Source organism: Musa acuminata, chromosome BXJ1-2, assembly GCF_036884655.1.
Source record: "Musa acuminata AAA Group cultivar baxijiao chromosome BXJ1-2, Cavendish_Baxijiao_AAA, whole genome shotgun sequence".
NCBI lineage: Eukaryota > Viridiplantae > Streptophyta > Magnoliopsida > Zingiberales > Musaceae > Musa > Musa acuminata.
Genome location: NC_088328.1, coordinates 17,614,407 through 17,635,086, shown reverse-complemented (window position 1 = coordinate 17,635,086; position 20,680 = coordinate 17,614,407). Strand labels below are relative to the sequence as shown.

The 20,680-nt window shown below is 36.1% G+C and overlaps 1 protein-coding gene across 3 annotated transcripts; it reads right to left on the bottom strand.

Moving 5' to 3' along the window:
- Positions 1-150: 150 nt before the first annotated feature.
- LOC135596168 (probable tRNA N6-adenosine threonylcarbamoyltransferase, mitochondrial) lies at positions 151-19,616 on the bottom strand. Of its 3 annotated transcripts, XM_065088097.1 has the most exons (14): positions 19,214-19,616; positions 19,050-19,094; positions 15,341-15,415; positions 15,158-15,254; positions 14,604-14,694; positions 13,183-13,232; positions 12,343-12,533; positions 12,113-12,198; positions 3,452-3,530; positions 3,292-3,375; positions 3,088-3,202; positions 2,534-2,622; positions 567-712; positions 151-476 (listed from the first exon to the last, which is right to left on the bottom strand). In XM_065088097.1, the coding sequence occupies exons 1-13, from the start codon at positions 19,472-19,474 to the stop codon at positions 584-586; spliced, it is 1,392 nt and encodes a 463-aa protein (XP_064944169.1). In that variant the 5' UTR covers positions 19,475-19,616; the 3' UTR covers positions 151-476; positions 567-583. The 3 variants fall into 3 exon arrangements, with proteins under 3 accessions (XP_064944169.1, XP_064944164.1, XP_064944173.1); XM_065088092.1 differs by having other exon boundaries at positions 151-712; XM_065088101.1 differs by having other exon boundaries at positions 151-712; positions 15,341-15,411; positions 19,214-19,280.
- Between the last annotated feature and the right edge of the window lie 1,064 nt (positions 19,617-20,680).

Sequence of the window (20,680 nt, the reverse complement as noted above, 5' to 3'; positions counted from 1 at the left end):
TATACCCTCAGAACAAAAGAATGTGAGACTATCAGCCCATTACTTTGCTAGTGTTATTAAAGTCATCAAGTTGCCAATACCACATACTGAAATTATATAACCAATGCAATCGATCAAAAATTTCAATCTTTCCACTCTACCAACCAGATATTGAAAGGAACTTTGGAACATTTTTCTCTATATACAACAAAAATTTTAATCATGAACACATACATCAGTAACAGAAACCCTGACCAACTTGACAGTGGAAAAGAAAATTTTGGGTTTAATAAATTAGTGTGGTTGCACAGACAGCTTATATGAAACTTGCTGCTATTTAATTTTGTCTCCGATGCAAACCTCCCTAAATAAAAACATAAATTACATCTCCAACCTCCTCTTTGTTTTCTACATGTTCAGTGAGAGCTTTGCCGCCACAAGATTTTGGATTTCGAATATTGTTGGCTTCACAAGCTAAATAGGATGATCAGCTGATACTGCCAACAAATGCCAAAATGTAAGCAAGTTTAACGAGAGCTCTTGTAAAGTATTTTTCTTCCAAGCTCTGGTATGTCGTGTCGGCTTACGGATCAAAAAGCTACAACTAATTCTGAACTGAGCCTTGAATCATTGATGTGAGGGATGGGAACACACGGGCTCTTTTCAGTGAACGGGCTTCACTTTTTCCCTGTGAGTACTCCTCACCCAACGGCCACCTTGGACGCAGCTCAAACTGTCAATGAAAGTCAAACAGTTAAAAGAATAATTTAAATGTCGCATTGGCTACATGCAGAATACTTATTGGATCAACAGGTTAGCAGATACGAAGCATGGGCACGTTATAGATACCTATACAATATGATACAAAATATATATGACGACAATGCAACAAACCAAACAGTAGATTTCAACTAAACATAGAGCTTTTGTATTCTATACATACACCAAATAGCATGTCCTTAAAAATATTCATGCTTTTTAGATTGATTATAAACAATGATATAAGACAAGCTCATGATGGCAACAAATTGTATTACAGGTACAGCTAAATGATTTTATATGGGATAGCCAGTCTGAACTCACTCACCAAAAAATTGCTTGGGATAGCCAGTCTGAACTCACTCACTCACCAAATGATTTTATATGGCAACAAATTGGAAGTCATCATGTAAATGCAATCGACAACAAATGCTTTACTTCTGGATCATCAACAGAAGCATAATTCTTTGTCTAGGATAAGTTGCATTACCAAGTAAACAACTCACAATAAAGAATATATCTGCCAAGTAAACAAAATCATACCTACACCAGTTAAGAATGAACAAGGAGATTCAGTGCAGCTACAAATCTAATGCTAGGAAGTCACACTTGTGACTTACTCATCTTTATATTGCTCTTCATAAGTCATAATTATATCAGATATTCTTGAACCGCTACTACAAACCTGATGGATTCTTCCTCCCTTGATACATAGTATTGATAGTTTTTCTAGGCCAAGAAAAACCATTCTTGCAGAACCTTCTAACTTTATAAAAAAAGAATTTATCTTCACTCTTCATGGCATCCTCACATCAAATTTTAATATGCATCATCTCAATACGTTTCCATGATCATACTCCCCCAAACTTTAACATAACAATTTCTATGTATGAAGATGGCAAACTCTGGTGTAAACTTCTAAGAGTTGGATTGATCAGATTGACCTGGCTTGGCTGATCAAACAAATGTCCAAACTATTGAAAGGGTCTCATTTCAGTCAAATGAGTTTTCCAGCTCTCCTTCCTTTTCTTTTGTCAGATCTCTCTCCACAATTTTGCATCAATGTTGATTTAGTAAGATACCATCCTCCTGAGAGGTGCTAAGCAAGGATCACTGTGTTGATTGACACATGCTGATACAAGTCAAAATGTACCATGAAGACATCGACTCAACATATTGACTTGTGCTAGAGCTGTGGACTTTATTACTAGGCTAATTTTGACAATTTCACACCCAGAAAAGTGGCATGCCCACAGGAACGATACCAAATGGTACTGTGGCAAAAAGGTATTGGTAATTTGGTACATCTTCATGCCACCAAGCTGCAATCCTTGGTTCCAAACATGTCAAGAATGAAGATGATGCTCTTATCTGTTGCTGACCAATTTCATCTTTCTCCTTTCCTATGGAATCAAAAGTCTATGCTGCAATTAATGGTGTCAAGGAGAGAGAACCTGGAAAGAGTAATGCCGTCTTTTGGCTGAAAGCTAGCAAGAAAGGGACTGATAAAGCCTTCCTAATCACTGAACAAACACAACCTTTAGCAGCTTATTCACCTCCACCCTAGTGGAGATCTCCCATATCTGCAGAGAAGCTAATGCAGCAGCAGACTAGCCATTAAAGCAACCTATTCGCTCAAGTAGATGCCACATGGGAATTTACATTCACAAGAAATGCTACAAATTGCTGAAGAACTGCACTTATATCTTTTATAACTGATATAATATGTAAATGGTCACAACCACTAGATGATTTAAGCATGTTCCTCATAATTAAAAAGAATCATAGGACAAACCATAGCATCTTCAGGCTCGTCAGCAGGTGGTGGAGGATCAAATCTTCCTAAAAGAAAGTGCTCTATCCCAGTCCAAGCAACCATAACACCTATTATGATCATCAAATTGATTTTTGTCAAAATTAGATGTTCAAAGCAGATAAAACAACATTGAAAACCAAACGTTCTTTGCTCCTAAATTTCATAACTTGAACAAAAAAGCAAACATCATGAGCCCAAACATGTCAAAAAAATTGGAACATGCACATAACTATCCTTTTGGAACCATCCTAAATTACCTAGATATGAACATACTGCCATTACAAACATATGACAACACATACTTCATGTTCCACAACAAGGAATGGGCATATTACAGTAAATCTATTACATGTACTTGTGCAAGTTTCATAGTAATTGAAGTGTCTAGGCAGGTGACTTTGGCCACTCAAGCAGTTCATTTGGGCAGTAGGAAGAACAGCACTTTCAAAAGCATTAGCATCTCAGCTATGGTATATCATACTACAGTCATGTCAATTACCCAAATTATGAAAGAAATCATGAAGCTTCCATACCATTGTCAGTGCAAAGACTTGGAGGAGGGCATACAAGTTCTAAGCCACTATTCTCTACAACATGACTCAGACGAGCTCTGACATACTTATTTGATGCAACACCTCCTGAAACAACCTACAAGATACAAGGGAAGTAAACTATGCATGTATTATGAACGAAAAATGGGCACGTTTCAGTTCAAAACAAAGTAACAATTCAGGTACCAAATATTTAATAGAAGGTTCAATCTTCAATGCCCATTCAATTGCTCGCTGACATCTCTCCTCTAGATGTAATACAGCAACCCTCTAGATAAAGCATTTAGCTTGAAGCTACATTATACAATTTAGCAAATAATTTAACTTCTCAAGGAAGTGTACCAACCTGGAAAGAGGCAGCAATATCTGCTCGAGATCTTCTATCATCCAAATTTGCCAAAGAAATGGGATTATGCTCCATGCTTCTGCAGATAACATACAAAGAATTACCTTTTAAAGGATAAGATTATAAAACGTAAAGAGGGTTGCTTAAAGAATGAATGTATAAAATCCTCTCTAGATTCTGAACTAACTTGGCGATATGTCTATACCATATTACAAAAAGGCTACGAACACCTCACCAACTCATTTCAAAGAGATTTTTGTCTCAATTTCTGATGTCATGCATATCCAGATACAAAGGACATTGGTCTTATGCCTCTGAATCAGCAATAGTGCCTTTATCTTAGAGGTATTTATGAAAGAATGAAAAAAAATGATGTTGCAGTGTTACTGTATCTGACCAGCACTTAATATTCATCTGAGATTGTCTAATTTTAAATGCCTTGTAAGCCATCAAAAATATGTCAGTGTTCTATGCATTACAAGAACCAAAGGGATTCCATGAATCATATGAATGCAGTATTCCACAAGTGGACTAAGCATGTTTTTAAATGGATTTTCACAACATCACCATCATTGACTTGATGGGTTTCTAAAAGTACTTACATTCTGCATTATTTTTACAAAATTGAAGAATGCTTGAGATCTTTTCTTGTTGACAAAATTGAAATAGAAAGGGTGAAGAATTCTGATGAGAAGTCAACTTCAATATCATGGCTCATAAACATAAAATTCACCACATGTGGTATAGAACCATAGATCATTTTTTTCCTCTCTGTATGCTTCTTCTATGTCTCAAATTACATATCAAATGCAAGTGCCATACAGACAAGGCAGTTCCTTGCAGATCCTTTTGGATTAACAAATTATTTCAAAATGATTCTGTCAGGTCCTTTTTTATAATGTAGATTTCACAACAATATTGTGGCACCTTCAAGTAGACAACCACAGATCTCCATTGTCAGGGCCACGTATAACTAATTTCTCATCCTACCATGACTTGGTGCCATGGTCTAAATTGGAGTGAGTATCATGTGCACTGACCAGTATTTACCAGTCCAAGCTGGGCCCTTTATGCAGGCTGCCTCATACTGAAAGCATACACCACATGCCACTTCAGAGTTCAGACTGGGCAGATCTTAGTGTTTTAGCATTGGAGACCAGCCAATACCAAAATACAATACCACCCTCTTTCACTCTCTCAAACTCTCCTACTTTTAATCTCTTTCTCACTCCTTTCTCTTATTCTCACATTTGTACTCTTAAAACTATACAAAGCTGTAATTTATGGTTTGGATCAAGCTTTGACGGCTAATTAGGAAGGATTAACTCCTAAGTTAGAGGAAGAACTCTCTAATCACATGTATGCGTTGTTTTCCCAAATTTTTTATGATTTATGAGATGATTAAACCTATTCTATGTTCTCAATGTCTAATATGTTGTTTAAGGTCTTTACGATGATAGAATAGTATTAATTAGGAAGTAATTAAGACCTTTAATGTTGTGATTAGTATGTTTAATACTGATTTTTTCGAAATTAAAGACTTAATGAGTCAAATCTTTATATTTTATGCATACTAAGGTGATTTACATGTTTGTGATGGTTTAATTAGATTTTAATTAAGTTTTTTAATGTTACGATTATTGATTAGTGGCTTTAATGATGATTTAATCAAAATTTGATCCATATTGGATCAATTCAATGGATTACATGTTAATAATAGTGAAAGATGAGTAATTAGGGATTAATTAATTATGTTAATTCTGTGAATAGTGAATTTAATATTGATTTGATTATAATTTGATCCATATTTGATCAATTAAATGTTTTTAATACTTATTAGAGTGTTTGACATATTTATAGTGGTGATAGAGGAACAATTACGGAATAATTAACCATGTTAATCTTGTGATTAGCGTATTTAGTGATGATTTCATTATAATTTAATCTATATTGGATCAAAATTATGTATTTATTGTCTCTTAGGGTGTTTGATATATTTATAGTTGTAAAATAAAGCTAATTAGGGTTTAATTAATTTTTTTAATACTGTAATTAGTGTATTTAATGATAAATTTATCATTATTTGACCCTTTATTAGGTCAATTTTATATATTTAATAATTATTAGAGTGTTTGACATATTTATTGTGGCAAAAGAGAGCTAATTAAGGAATAATTAGTGTTTTTAATTTTGTGATTAGTGTATTTAATTATAAATTCATCATAATTTGATCTATATTGAGTCAATTATGTGTTTAATGTCAAATAGATTGATTGACATGTTTATAGTGGCAAAGTAAGGTTCATTACGTATAATTATTTCAAATTAAGACTAATTGCAGCTTGTTTATTTGATTTAATTTTGGTGAAAACATGACACCAAAGAAATAGACATATGATGACGCTTAGAATTATGCCCGAAAGATAGACAGTAATCATCATCATTGGCAATACATTTATTATGATTACATCGACAAAGGTGGAGGAATCATTCGGGTGAAGATGCATTTGGCTAGCGGGTATTCCTATATTACAAAATGCAAGAAAATTCTAACAAAGGTCCATAAATCATTTTAAGGTAAGTTACAATAGGCAAGAGCAGATATAATTAAAAAAAAGGCAAGAGCTAACTAAGAATACTACAGAGCTACGTATGAGTCGGTTTATGATGACTATAAGGGTCATAGCGATGATATCGACTCGAATCTCAAAGTTGGTATTCGTGCATCACTAGAGCATCAATACATGTATAAGGAAGCAATGAGGCATCAACAACCTGACTCACAATGGGAGTGGCGGTGGTAGTGGGTTTGCACCACAAGGATTCTAGACGTCGGCCAACATGTGGCATCCAACTACCCCTCCTCAGTTAAGTCGGATTAGTAGCATGAGGTAGGGTAGAATCTGAAGTTTTATTAGAAGACTTGGCAGGAGGTCACCACTAGATATTATTGATATGATCCGCAAACCTATCCTTCATAAACAACAAAGCAAACACAGATTGATGATGCATATACAAAAGAAAAAAAACGGGATATTAAGAAGGCAATAGCTATTGTTCAACTTCCACAAGATTCCAGCAAACACAGCCTAAGGTCCATATTATCAAAACATGGTCTCTTCTATTCAAAAGATTGACACAGGGATCCAACCTCCAACATCGAAGGAGATCCACAACATGTACTTAGATGAGGAGGTGATAGAATTGAAGGATTGAATCAAATCCTTCAAGAAGTAGTGGGACGAATATGAGGTGACACTGATGTATAAAAATTGGACAGGGCCAACAAGAATGAGTATCATCAATTTTCTTATGTATTGCAACAAACAAATATTTCTTCATAAGTCAATTATTACTTCCAACAAGATTCGAGATGCAAACTATATTGAGAACCTAATTAACACAGTGGTAAAGGAAATCAGACCATAGTACATTATCCAGAGAGTCATCGCTAATGGAGCCAATTTCAAAAAAATTAGTTTACAGTTGATGAAAAAGGGAAATATTGTTTTAGACTCCATGTATAGTTCATTGCATGGATCTAATGTTGAAGGATATTGACGAGCTACTATAAGTAAACAAGTGTGTAGCTTGGGCACAATCGATCACAAAGTTTATATATAATCATCTTTGGGTATGCTCTCTGATGCAAAAGTATACAGATGATAAGATACTCCGACCTAGAGTCACTCGGTTTGCTACAAATTTCATTGACTTCAAATCAATACAGCAAAAGAAGTAGGGTCTCAAGACAGTAGTCACCTCACAAGAATGGTCTGATTCTCAATCTTCGAGATCGAGCGATAGAAAAAAAGGTGGAAAAGACTTCTTCTATAATTTAGAATACTATGAATAAAATTATAATAAGAGTGGAACCACTTTACGGTGTCCTCCGTAAGGTCAATATGGACAAGCATCCCCAAATGTCTTATTTTAGGCATAAATTGATTACAGCAAAAGATGAGGTCAAGAAAGCATTCACAAATGATCTTAAGGTCGAACAATACTTAGATATCATTGATCGAAAGATCGAAATTCATATGAACCAAGACATCCATAATGCAAGTAAATTCATATTCAGTGTAATTTAATCAATAAATTTTAATATTTATAAAATTCTTATTAACAAAATTATTTGTCTTGTAGCGTATTATCTAAATCCAGTAATTCAATTTCAATATAATCTTGGAATGCGATCAAATTTATTGTCAACATTAAGAAATATTATATATCGACTCTTGTCAAACTCTGTCAATACAATCCATGCTATTATAGAGGGTCAATTATTTCGGAAAACAATCGATTCATTCTCCAACGGTGTAGCAGTACCATGTCGTTACAATATGGATCCTAGTAACGGAAAGTTACACACATGTTGATTATAAACTATACTTGACATTAATTATTTGTTATGCTAATAAAGTCATATTTATATCTTTGCAGTCAAGTGGTGGTTATAATTTGGAGGGGATGTACCAAATTTAAATAAAGTAATCATCCGTGTACTTTCGTTGACGATGACATCGAGTGGTTACGAATGTAACTAGTCAACGTTCACATTGATTCACACAGAGGTCTGCAACAAATTATCATATAGACGATTAGAGAAACTGATATATGCCCACTACAACATACGACTGAGGTTGTGGTGTACTGAGCTGCACAAAAAGATAGAGGAACTAGATATTGATCCCATCGACCTCCAATACTACAACGTATATTTATAGCTGATATTAGAGTAGGTCATAGCAACGGAGAACCAAAAGGATCCTTTACTTGATGAGGTGAGAGATCCTTCACGTCCTTAAAGTTTTATAACCGAGGCAATAGAAGAAGACAAAGCATATCCCTAGCAAGAGGAAGATCTCCCTCAGTCCGAATGTAGCTGAAGGAGTCAAACAACATCGAGTCAAACTACTTGAGGAACTAAAGAAACCAAATCGTAAAAATCATCCGCCTAGCATGCAAAGGCAAAGGCAAAGGAGAAGGCAGTAGCATTAGTAGCACCGTTGGAAAAAATCGAGTCAAATGACGAGACACCTTCTCAATCATATTCAGCAATTGGCTCAACCCGGAGACATGGTAACGACGTGGACAGTAGTGCCCTGACTAATAATGATGGCAACGCCGAGTCAATAGTCCCGTCTACACAATTTAAGGGTGGTGCATGGACCTAAGAACAGTTATTTTACACATGCCACCTATGATTCAAATCATGAAGCTCGACGAGGTACTGGTCAAGTTTATACACGGAAAAAAGGGAAGGCAATGGATGCTTTTAAGCAGATGCGATAGAGCCTACATAACGTAAACAGAGAGCGGAGCTCGTCATATTCAAAGCTATCATATTATGAAGAGTCTTACAACCAATAATAATACGGTGATAGTTGGTCATTCTTCTTCGAGCAGCTGTACAATATCGATCTTATGATACAAAGTAACAGATCAATGGTGAAAGTAGAAATTCTAGTATTCTCCAACCTCCGCACTAATACATGCCACAATCATGCTTGCCTCAAGAGACGCCTCGGACACGTGTGGTTTATGACGATCAGACTACGACCATCACCACATTAATGCACTAATAGCATACAATGTATTAGTATACTATGTCATGGGATTTATTTTTGGATTAGGTCCAACACACATATCAAATTGATATACGAATACATAGGATCGAGGACCCCGATTCATCGCCCGTGGAGTCCCGTCATTCTTTTTGGTGGTAGAACTAGGTATATCCATCGATCGATTACTTGATTCATTTGAATCTTAAAGTTTAAGTTATTTAACAAATAATCTAACAATTCAAATTATTTCTTTGTCGATAATTCAATACTAATAAAAAGATAGTCTAAAATATACCACAAAGCTACTTAAAACCTGGAAAAGATATATGCCACTATTCTTTTATAATTTATATTATTTTTGCTAAAATTATACTAAATTTATATTTATCTTTAACTTAAAAACCCTAATCTAACTTTTGTTCTATTTTTTAGGAATTTTTTAGCTATTTTTAAACATTTTTCTGTGTTGTTAGTATGCCCCACCATACCGACAAATGGTATGTCAGTACGAAGCAGTACATACCGTACCCAGTGATTTAAAAAGCACTAGGCGCCAAAAGGCACTAAGGTCCAAAAACGCTCGAGGCGCTAGGCGCTCGGCCAGGCACTCACCCAAGCGAAGCGAGACGCTAAAATATAAAAATATATAATATAATTAATAAATATAATTATTTAAATAAAAATATGATATTAGATTAAAAAATCTTACAAAATCACAATATCACATTAACAAAAAAAATCTCAAAATTCAAAACAATGACAATAATTTCAAATAAATAAAAATTAGCAGTATTAAAATCAAAATAATATATTATTAATCTAATAAATAAAAAAATATTGTTACTAGTATACAATTAACAGTATATTGTTAATATACTGTTAACAGTATACTATCGAGTCGATGTCAGAAGAGGTAGCAGCGAGCAGCGGAAGCGGGAACGGGAGCGAGAGAGGCGAGTGGCGACAGTGGCAACGATAGCGGTAGCAGCGAGCAGCGGGAGCGGGAGCGACGAGCGGTGACAGTGGCAGTGGCAGCGATAGCGGCAGCGACAGCGGGAGCGGCGAGCAATGATAGTGGCAGCGGTAGCAGCAAGCAGTTGTAGCTGTAGTAGTAGCAGCGGGAGCGACAGCGATAGCAACGAGCAGCGGTAGTAGGAGCAGCGAGCGACGGCAGCAGGAGCGACGACAGTGGCAACGGTAACGACGAGCAAGGTTAGGGTTGGGGAAGTCGCGAGAGGGATGTTGGGAGGCAGATATCGGTGCTTTAGTTGGTTCAATCGAACCAACTGAAGCACCGGAGATCGAACCAAACGTAAAACACTGGTTCGGTCGCCTGGTTTAACCCGGGCGCTCGCCCGAAGCGCCCGGCTCCTGGGCTCGAGCGAGCGCTTAGGCGGCGCCTCTTTGAAGCGAGGCACTCGGGCCCCGCCTTGCCCGAGCGCCTAGGCGAGCGCCCGAGCGCCTATTGAAATCGCTGACAATACCATCGACTGGTCGATAAATCGATTTAGATTGCTAAGGCGAACTTAATCGCCACATTGAATTTGTGAAGCATAATAGTCAATACGCTTCACATACCGCCTGATAAGGTTGAGATCTAACCATTACCAATGGTACGATCATATTTCGACTAGTACCAAGCTAAAATTGACCATTTCAACCCTTGAGGGTCAATTTGACCGTTGGGAGCTGTTTTGAGCTTATCAAAGCCCCACCCTACCCCTATTTCATTGGCTCATACTCACTCATTCTCACTCATTAAAATGTGTTTAATCTCCCCAATTGGTGATAGTGGCGATTAATTTAGATAAATGAGGGAATTCAAACCCAAGATATAATAAAATTCAAACTCCAGGATCCACACATCTTGTTTATGATCAGCATGGAGGAAAGGAGAAGGCAGCCAGTGACTTTGAGCAATAGAGCCTCTACAATTTCAATTATGATAGGAGCTCATTATATTCATAGTCCATATTGCGAAGGTTCTCATAGCCAATTGATGCTTGATCATAGCTAACAGATGTTTGGTGATAGTTGGTCATGTTTTGGGGTCTGATTGTCCTAACACCACAGAGAAACATGTTCTACATGATCTTACTTACCTTAGGAGGCTCCTAGGACAAGTGTTGTGATGACGATGAGGCAACAACTATTACCATAATGATGCATCAATGATGCATGATTTTCCAATATAATGTATTGTGGGATCAGTTCCAAGATTTGGTCAAACAAACCAACCATATTGAGATATTACTTCAAAGGATCAAGGATCCCGATCCATCAGCCATGGAGTTTCATCATTCAATTTCAGTTGGTGTTAGCAGCAGGTATATATTAATGGCATCTCGAAAGTTTATCTTGTTCAAATCTTGGAGTTTTGACACCTAATTCAACATCACATCTTCTTTTTAGGTAATTCAAGATCAAAAGAAGCAACTTACAACTTTCTTCGATGAAGGAATGTGTAACAAAGTTCTTCCTCGATGGATCCGAAAAGATAAATTTCAATTTTCGATCCATATAGCCTATAATTTCCATTCAATTATGGCTTATATATAATATACTGGCCCGATAAGGAATCGATGCTGGTACAAGACGACAAACGTTGCTTAATGCCAATGTGCCACACATCGTTTCAAACCTTGTTTGGTGCTATCTATATCTTTCCATGAGCATGATGACATCTTTGTACATCTCTACCAATGATGTCATCCAATTCAACATTCATACAGTACTTCTAGACACCTTCCCTTCATTGCTCAAATAGTTTAAACCATCCAACATTTCTTTTCCTGTAAGTTTCCCCTTTCCTTTTTCTTTTGCCGCAAAGGCATCAGCTAATCAACAGTGAAAGGCCATCCGATTCTACTTGCAATCCCTCAATTCAAGAGATGACAAAATTACTGCTCTAACTTTTCTTGAAGAATTACACACACACACACCTCTTTTGCCCTCAGCACAGTTCGATTTGAGTATCTAATTCTTTGTTTGTTCCAAACCTTCAAACAGAGTTCCACTTCTCATGTGCTTGGCTATGTGCTTTAAGTTTAAATGCAAAAACATAACCATGGTAAAGTGACAATTTCCTTACATCTTTCTTGATTCAATAGCCAGTCTAACTTGTGTCTTTAGACCAGCATATGAGAAATTGCAGTCCTTGTGTTGCCTCATAGGAATCTGAGAAAAGAGCAAGATAAGGACAATAAGTTATTCACCTCTCCAGATAATATAGTACTAAACTAAAATAAATGACTACTTGTGATGGTTGCCCTCTGTTATATATGGTACTTAAGAACTAAAAGTTATCAACATCAAACTTACCGAGAAATTAATCGAGTTCGCATCACCTTCAAGAGCAAGCTCTTCTAGAGCAGGGCCACCGCCTTTCCTCATGTCAAGGCCAAGCCATCTCGCTGTCTTGTCATATGCCTCACCAATTGCATCATCTATTGTTGTTCCAAGTTGAAGATAATGACCTACTTTGTGAGCAAGAATAAGAAGATTGTGCCCTCCTGACAAATAAATAACAAGAATATATGGCTTAGGCCTGCATTCCATTGGTAAAATAATTAACATGGTAAAAGAATCCTAATCAAAGGGTTCTGATGCATCTCATTCCTGATTGATTGAATCAGATATGAAACTGTGCATTTTTTCTTCTGCTTATGGTGTAGGCTTGAGTTTGAGATACTTAGACATTCAAGCATCATTAGACTATGATCAGGGCGCTAGAAAATACAAGGTGTTGGTTGACTATGGAAAGCATTCAAGTAAACCACACATATGGCAGTGATCTGTTATAAAAAATAAACAAAGACTCAGAAGAATGCATTTGCTGTTTTCCCTCCTGTCATTATGTCTACACAGTACATGTAACTTACAGATTCGAAATATAAACATAACAACAAATTAAGATAACAGTCACCAACAAAGACATGCAGAAGTGCATGCCTTCCCCACTGTAGTGGAAGAAATAATCTACACAAGTGTGAAGCTCAATCATCTGCCAATTCCAACAACAAAATAGAAAATACTTGTTACAGTAAAAGATCTGCAACTGGATGAAAGCAGCCAGTATATTTATGGATGGTACTTCTTATGAAAAAACATAAATTACATGTTGTAAGTTCAGTCGCAAAAGTGTCAGCATAAGTGATTTACCTGAAATAAGAAGTGCTAAAAAAGGAAACTGAAGGTTCCTCTCAATCAGCCTGGAAAGAGATAGTTTACCATTAGAGAAATATAATTCCAGTAAATGCAAAAGATAAGAATAATTCTCAACAGATTCAGAAAATTGTTACATAATCAAATCCATCTAGTATGTCATAGATTCATAATCATTTATTTTTGCTTCTTGTAACACATGTAAGAAACAAACTAAATTTAATGTTCATTATAAAATGCCAACCGATGATAAAGCTTGTTTCACTTACTAGTAGTTTTCTTTAAAACACCTAACTCACTTGTGTTTCTTTTGTCAGACTGTCTGGTACACACCTGATACTGAAGAAGCCGAAGGAAATCCCAGCATTCACTCATCCATAGACCAATGGGATTTGATAAGAAGCTAACATGGCACTTCCATAGCTAATTATGCTATCGTGAATATGGTGTGCATGTGATTCCTAAGACTATTATCTGCACGGCAGTAAGCATCAATAGCCACCACATATATTGATGCCTATCTTGTGTTAACGAAGGTGACAGTAGCCATGTGGCATATGGGAGACGCATTGAACCCTGTTACGAAACATTATGCCATGTACCTATCTGCATCAGCAATAAAATGTACCTATCTGCATCGGGTCATTAAGGCCTTCAATCCATTTCATATTTTAGTAATTTTCCAGTATTCTTTATGCCTATATTAACTTTCTCCTTACACGATGTACAATCATCATGTACTAATTGTGAGATGGTTGATGAAACCAAATTGTGCATGAAGTAGGTGAGTTGTGTGACAAAGTGAGTGATGGGTGGGCAAAATGAAATTATGCTATATGGCCACACTAATCTATAATAAAGGCTTTAGTTTAATATCTTCAACATAAGGACTAAAAGGATGTGGATAACATGATTTTTTTTGTCATTTATATTAATCTTTCTAGGATTATAATCAGTGAAGTCATCGGCCGCTCACCTAGGCCCCCAGGCAAGGCAAGGCCCAACTAGTAGGCTGGGCAGGTGAGTTCAACCGGGCGTGGCCCAGGCAAGCGCTGGGTGGGCCTGAAAAATGGATTGAGGACCTGAGAAATGTAAACCTTACACAAGAAAGAATGTTACATGAATGGTTTAAGATATTAATTGAAATAAATATATCAAATACTACTAACAGTTCTGAGTCTTTGGACCAAGACAATGCTACATATAGTTTCAAACCATTCTAAATTTTTTATCATTCATTTTTTCAGTGGTACTTGGTGATGCAGGTCAGGATGCTACCCGGTGTCCCAGTTGCATCAACTATTACCTAGCAACCAGTTGATACAGGTCAGGATGTTACTGAAACCAGTATTAGATGAGTATTTAAATCCATGGGTAAATGTTTCTTAAAAAATATATTAAATGGCCTTGACATTTACCTAGCAACCAGAGCATGAGCCTCCATATGATGGACACCAACTATAGGCAAATTGAAGACTCCAGCTAATCTTCGAGCTTTCTGCACACCAACTGTAATGCAGTTCAATAAAATCAATAAATTAAACTTTCACATGTCCGCATTCTATCATATGTTACATGATGGATATAACGAATTCTTTTCATGAAACCAAGATCTTTAAACACAAAAAGAACATCACGATATCAAAACTTGAGACCCATTTAAAATAACAAGAAATAGTATAACTTAGTGATGATGAAAACCGACACATGTTACAAGGACAAAAGGCTTTTTGTTGACTCTAATTTCACAGTATATCTTTTGCAATATATAGGAAATTTTAGCAGAACTGTTGCCACATGCCTATAAGCAATAGTTCATAAAGTTCTATTGGTGCCTAGTGTTTCAGTGTTCTTGTTTTCTGAGATGAGAAGAAAAATAGTATGGCATTTGCTTTCTTTCTTAGCAACCCATTGATCTAAAAAAGTGATATGGAACAGACCAATTACACTAAACGGTACATGCCATACATACCCCTCAAGCAAAGACTTAAGCCTGGTCCAATAGTTACAGCAACTGCTGAAAGATCATTTCCAGTCAATTTTGCATCATCAAGTGCCCGTTGAACAACCTGTTAAACTAACTCATAAGTGGCATGAAACCTAATGTAACTTCAAACAAGCACCATCAAGTGCTTAAACTAACTAAAAGTCAAACCTGGTCAATAACTAGTGAATGTGCTTCTTCAGCCATTTTGGGAGCAACTCCTCCATAACGTGAAAGCAGATCTGCCTTCATTAGATTAAATACAAAGCCAAGGTTAAATGTTCAATTTTTGCTTGTGAAACAATTTACTATAAAATTAACATATATGTAATTATCATACTTAACGCACTGCTTGATTATCAGTGTAAAAGAACCTTACACTAATAACTAAGCATGTATATACCACCATACACAATAATCTGAGATCTGAGAAAGAAATGGTCTTGAAAATCTTTAAAGATCAAATACGAAGTAGACTTTTTGACAAATAAAGGTCACATATCTATAAAAATTACATTGACAACAAGTACAATAAGATGGTGCAGAGGAGAAACCAGAAACCAATATGTTCCGGTTTATTTACCAGGATATAGATTCTATTAAAAATGTGTTATTCTACATGATGTATGACTCAAGGTTCTCAATTTCGATGTGTACCGCTCGGTATGGGCGGTACATACCGGTCCAAGAGGATACCGGTACACGGACCGTCCTCTACCGGACAGTACCAGTGTTTTGACTGGTACTGAGGCATACCGACCGATACTGCCCCGGATTTCGACCGTTACCGAGGCATTCCGATAGGTACGCCCTGGCATGATAGGTGAAAGTATTTTTAAGGTTTTAGGGTATACCATCGGTACGCCCTAGCATACCGATGGTATATACCGGTATGTATCGTACCGAGCAGAGCTCAATACGCCGATACGGACCGGTATTCAAAATCCTGGTATGACTTATCCCAAATACAAAAAGCATTTTGCTTTTTGTTCATAATATACTATGAATTTATATTGCAAGCAACATACTTTGCCAATGGAACCTTTTAATTTATTCTAATCAGGGTCCTACAGATTTTCCCTTGTGTATAATAGTACCCTCGGAAGAATATTAATGTAAATGTGCACAACTTGAGAAAGATTTGTCCTTCAATCCATAAAACATATATTGTCGCTGATGTGTTAAAAGTTTGTTTCTATTTTCAATCATAACTTCTGGACAGTGACATACATCCTTCCATTTGAGAAAAATCCTCAACTCACTTGTTATCCCTGACTAGATCTATTTCTAGGCCAAAAAAAAGATTAACTTGTAACTTGTAACATAATCGTTGGTGAAGACCAGTGTTTGATGTGGAGAGGTTAGCAAATCCAGCATATTGTCCCTACTTATATCTATCATCAAACTTTCATAATGCTGAACATATTAGGCTAATCAAATCAAATAGCAAATGATCCACTTATTTGAAAATCAGAATAATTTGCAAGGAGGCTAAAAATATTGTTTAAGGAAATTTATGCTTATAACTTCTGTATAGCTTGCTTTGTGCATACCTTCGTTGCCTGTTAACACTCAAAATTCATTACTTTGAAAAGAGAAATGTGATGAGGGACATGAATCTGACCAAACCTTATGTGATGTATATTTGAATCCACAAATAGATCATTGTTATCAGTCAATAAAGCATAAGAAAAATTCTGAAAAATAGAATGGTTCTCAAAATATAATTGACAAAGTTTGTGTGATACTTAAATGCCAATACTTGAAAATGCGGGCATATGAAAGATGGTAGAATCAACTTGAGCATGTTGATGGATCTTGATTATAAAGTTCCACCTGACAAGCTTAAGTAATGGCATTTGATAAGCATGCATGACATGACAATCATGACTCTAGCTGTTAAAAGGTTGAAAACAGGCATGCTATTTCTGTAGTAGACTATACACAGTACAGTGGTGGAAAATGCATACTTCAACCTCAACAAGATTGTGGAGATTTTAAACAACACACTCATACAATATGCACTCAGTGCAATATATCAATTTATTGACCATTCTCATGACAAAGGGAGAAGGAGATAGAGCATGCAACAATGTGTACAGCCTCAACCACCATCTATTGGCTCGATAACATAAAAGAGACATTCTATTTCTAACAAAGTCGATTAATTATCCTAACAGCACATGTTTTTATTATAGCAGTAATAGTTGTCTTTCCTACATTGACAGTCTAACTTACCTACTTCTTTAATCTATACTTGGTGCATCTCCTAATCACAATTGCAAGAATTGTAAACCAATGCATATATACATATAGCAGTGTAAAAGTTTGCCTCTCCAATTCTTAGTATCTTTAAATGAATATTATAAGAAGGAAATAATGTCATATGAATTGAATGCTTGATTTATTGTTGCCCCAGGATATAAGGGACTATATGGCCTACAGGATAAAGTATAAGATATAAAAAAGTTGTAGTAAGACAATGAAGCAAGAAGACATACAATCCACCAAAAAATAGAATTCTATTTAAAACTTCATCATGAATTGGGAACTCCCCTTAATTCTGTTTATTCTTAGTACCTTCCAATGAATGTTATTAAAAGGAATTAGTGTCACATGAATTCAATACTTGATTTATTACTGATGTTGACTCAATATATAACAGTATGTGTCTACCAGATAAAGTCAAAGAGGAAAGGAGAGTCTAAGATGATGACATCAAGGCACATGAAATCCACCAAAAGCAAGATTTATATTCAAATTCCATTCTGAATTGGTAACTCATTTTAACTCTGTTTATAGACAATAAAAACCACAAAGAATCTATTAAAATGCTAGCAGGACACATAATCATAGTTGCCACAAATACGATAGAAAACCGTATGAGTTAAATTGTGGAACTAGTTTCAAAATATATCTTGCCAAGAAGACCATATAAAAGAAGCTGATCAAAATCAACTAAAAACCAAACCATACAAGTCAAATTGATTAAAGCATTTTCAAAACTGACCTAGTATAAATCTATCTGATCCTAAACCAACTACATGCTAATAATAGGCTCCAGCGAACTGTGTTGCCAAAGCATCTCATAGCACTGATATACTGAATGTTCTTAATGTATATTCAAAGTATTTCATTGTACTATTATGTTTAACAGCCCTATATTTTCCAACTTAAAGCAATGAGAGTAACAAAAGCTGAAATTCGAAGGTCTCAAGTGGCCTCTCACAAACAATGGTCACATAACAAGTCACAGTCTCAAGCCGTTTGTTCCTCCACCCTGTTGGAGTGCAAAATATGAAGGTTGCATAATGCTAGCTTGAGAATTCCTATTATGAGCTAATTTGCTACCTTATTGCAACAGGAAGCTTTCCCACATATTTCACAAAGTAGGATAAATATAATTTTGATGAAAAATAAATATTGATTACTATGGAGTATCACTCACACTATTCTTCTCCTCCAGTTAAAATTCATCCTCTTGTCTTTATGTGTTTGAAACAGTGATTAACGCAAACCATGTGCCTTCCATCGGTAAATCACACAAAGCTTGTTAATATTGCAATTAGAAAATTGTAATCATTGATTACTAAGTAGTTTAGCTAACTGTTTGTACCTGTTGATACCCCAATAAAAAATCTGAACAAATCCAGAAAGACAAAAGATACACGCACATATAAGCTTATCATCGACTCCAGGTTAAAGTTCACAAAATTAATCCCAATATCCACACGTTTGCTATATTAAACTAAATAGGACATCAAAACAACATCTTTGCAATGAAATTGCTAATCATCAAACTCCACCGACCTCATGGCCCACATAATTGATAATATTATATTGAGAGAAAAAAGGGGATTTGAGACTTTTGAGTACGTACCTGGGAAGATACAACCTGGCTAAGGATATCTCCATTACCTCTAACCTAAGACGACATAAAACAACTCACACATCCGAAACGTAATATAGAAACGAAAAGCATCTACTCCAAAGCAACTATTACCAAGAGCTAAAACAAAGAACACAGAAGTTCGGAGAACTTACCACGGCGGCCGCAGTGTCATCGCAGCTCGTCTCGATACCGAGCATGATAACATCGTCGTACGCAGGTGGAGGCGACGACAGAGCAGAGAACAATTTGGAAGAGGACCTGGTCCAGAGATGGGCCCAAGATTTGGAGGTGTGCCTAAGCCTTGTGAAACGGGGAGCGGAAGATTTGATGCCAAAGAATGGGAGAGAGGATCCGAGAAGAAGGGAGAAGCGAGAAACTGAAAAAGGCGAAGAGGCGAATAGATAGGACGACATATTCTTGGACTCGCCGGCGGCGGAATCGGCGGCCAATTGTGTTTAGCGGGTTGGAGACTGACGGATGCGAGGGATGGGAACTGAAAGGGCGAAACACGTGGCTTGAGAGAGAAGCCCGATAGGGTCTGTTGTCGACGTAAATTACCAGCGATATATATATATATATATATATATACTTTTGAAAAAAATTTATAAGTTAGCGAAAATAACCAAATAAGATAGTAGAAAATAACGAAAATAACCACAACAAACTATAGAAGCTATGGGCGAGAGCGAGCCACCCCACTCCTTTCTTACGTAGATCGATAACGAGAGAGATTTGCGAGCGACAATAACAACCATAAAGAATCTTTTGTTGTTGAGTTTAGTGGACGGAGATGATGGTGGGTCTAATAGAGCATAGAGCTAGAGATAAAATGATCTTTTCATATTATTAAGAAGATTATGTGAAAATTTTGTTAAGTTTAAGAGCTATTTTGAAAAATTCTTAAATTTTAGATTGTGTGTGTGTGGAGCATCCCAGGTCAGCAAGCTCTCGTCTCAAGCAAAGGAGCCATAGAAACTATGCTTCCATCATTGAGTCCAACGAGGACCATTGCACCCTTGCCACTAAAGAAGTTCGACAAAGGCCTTGCTCTTATTATTGTACTTTCATGGAAGAAGGCATCACCCTTGTTAAGAAAGAAGAGTTACGAAGTTGTGACAGTGGCAACAACCCCTTCCACAATATGTCTAACGTGGTAGAGGGGATGAAAGGTAATGGGATGGAAGGTAATGGTGCTGAGCGACGAAGCAAGGTGAAGACTACTTTAGTAGGGGTCTAGGGGCAAAAATGTTATTAGAAAAAAATTCTCTATGAAAAATTTTTACAATTAGGATACTCTACAGGAATTTTTCAAATATAAGAGTTTTATTTTGAAATTTTACCAATATATATAAAGTGCTATGGAAATATTTGATAAAGTTAAAAATATATTCCTACAAAGTAGTACATAATTATGCAGCAATTTATTTACAAATAACATATTAACTTATCTTAATTAATCTAAGGATTCATAAGTTATATTTTTTAAATGATTTTAATATTAATCCCTTGAAATTTGAGTTAAAATTTAACTATTAATGATTTAAATTAATATTTGAAAAACCTATTAATTTTTTTTTTTTTTGCTGGAGGAATCCTAATGAACAATGGTGTGTGTGTAT

Bases quoted from the DNA above. Each gene is read 5' to 3' on its own strand.
- LOC135596168 (XM_065088092.1), bottom strand. From the start codon at position 19,474: ATGTCGTCCTATCTATTCGCCTCTTCGCCTTTTTCAGTTTCTCGCTTC. The intron at 12,534-13,182 runs GTAAATCACTTA...TTTATTTGTCAG, and splicing joins TTTAGCACTTCTTATTTCAG to GAGGGCACAATCTTCTTATT. The intron at 3,531-12,112 runs GTAAGGAAATTG...TGTTATCTGCAG, and splicing joins GCTATTGAATCAAGAAAGAT to AAGCATGGAGCATAATCCCA.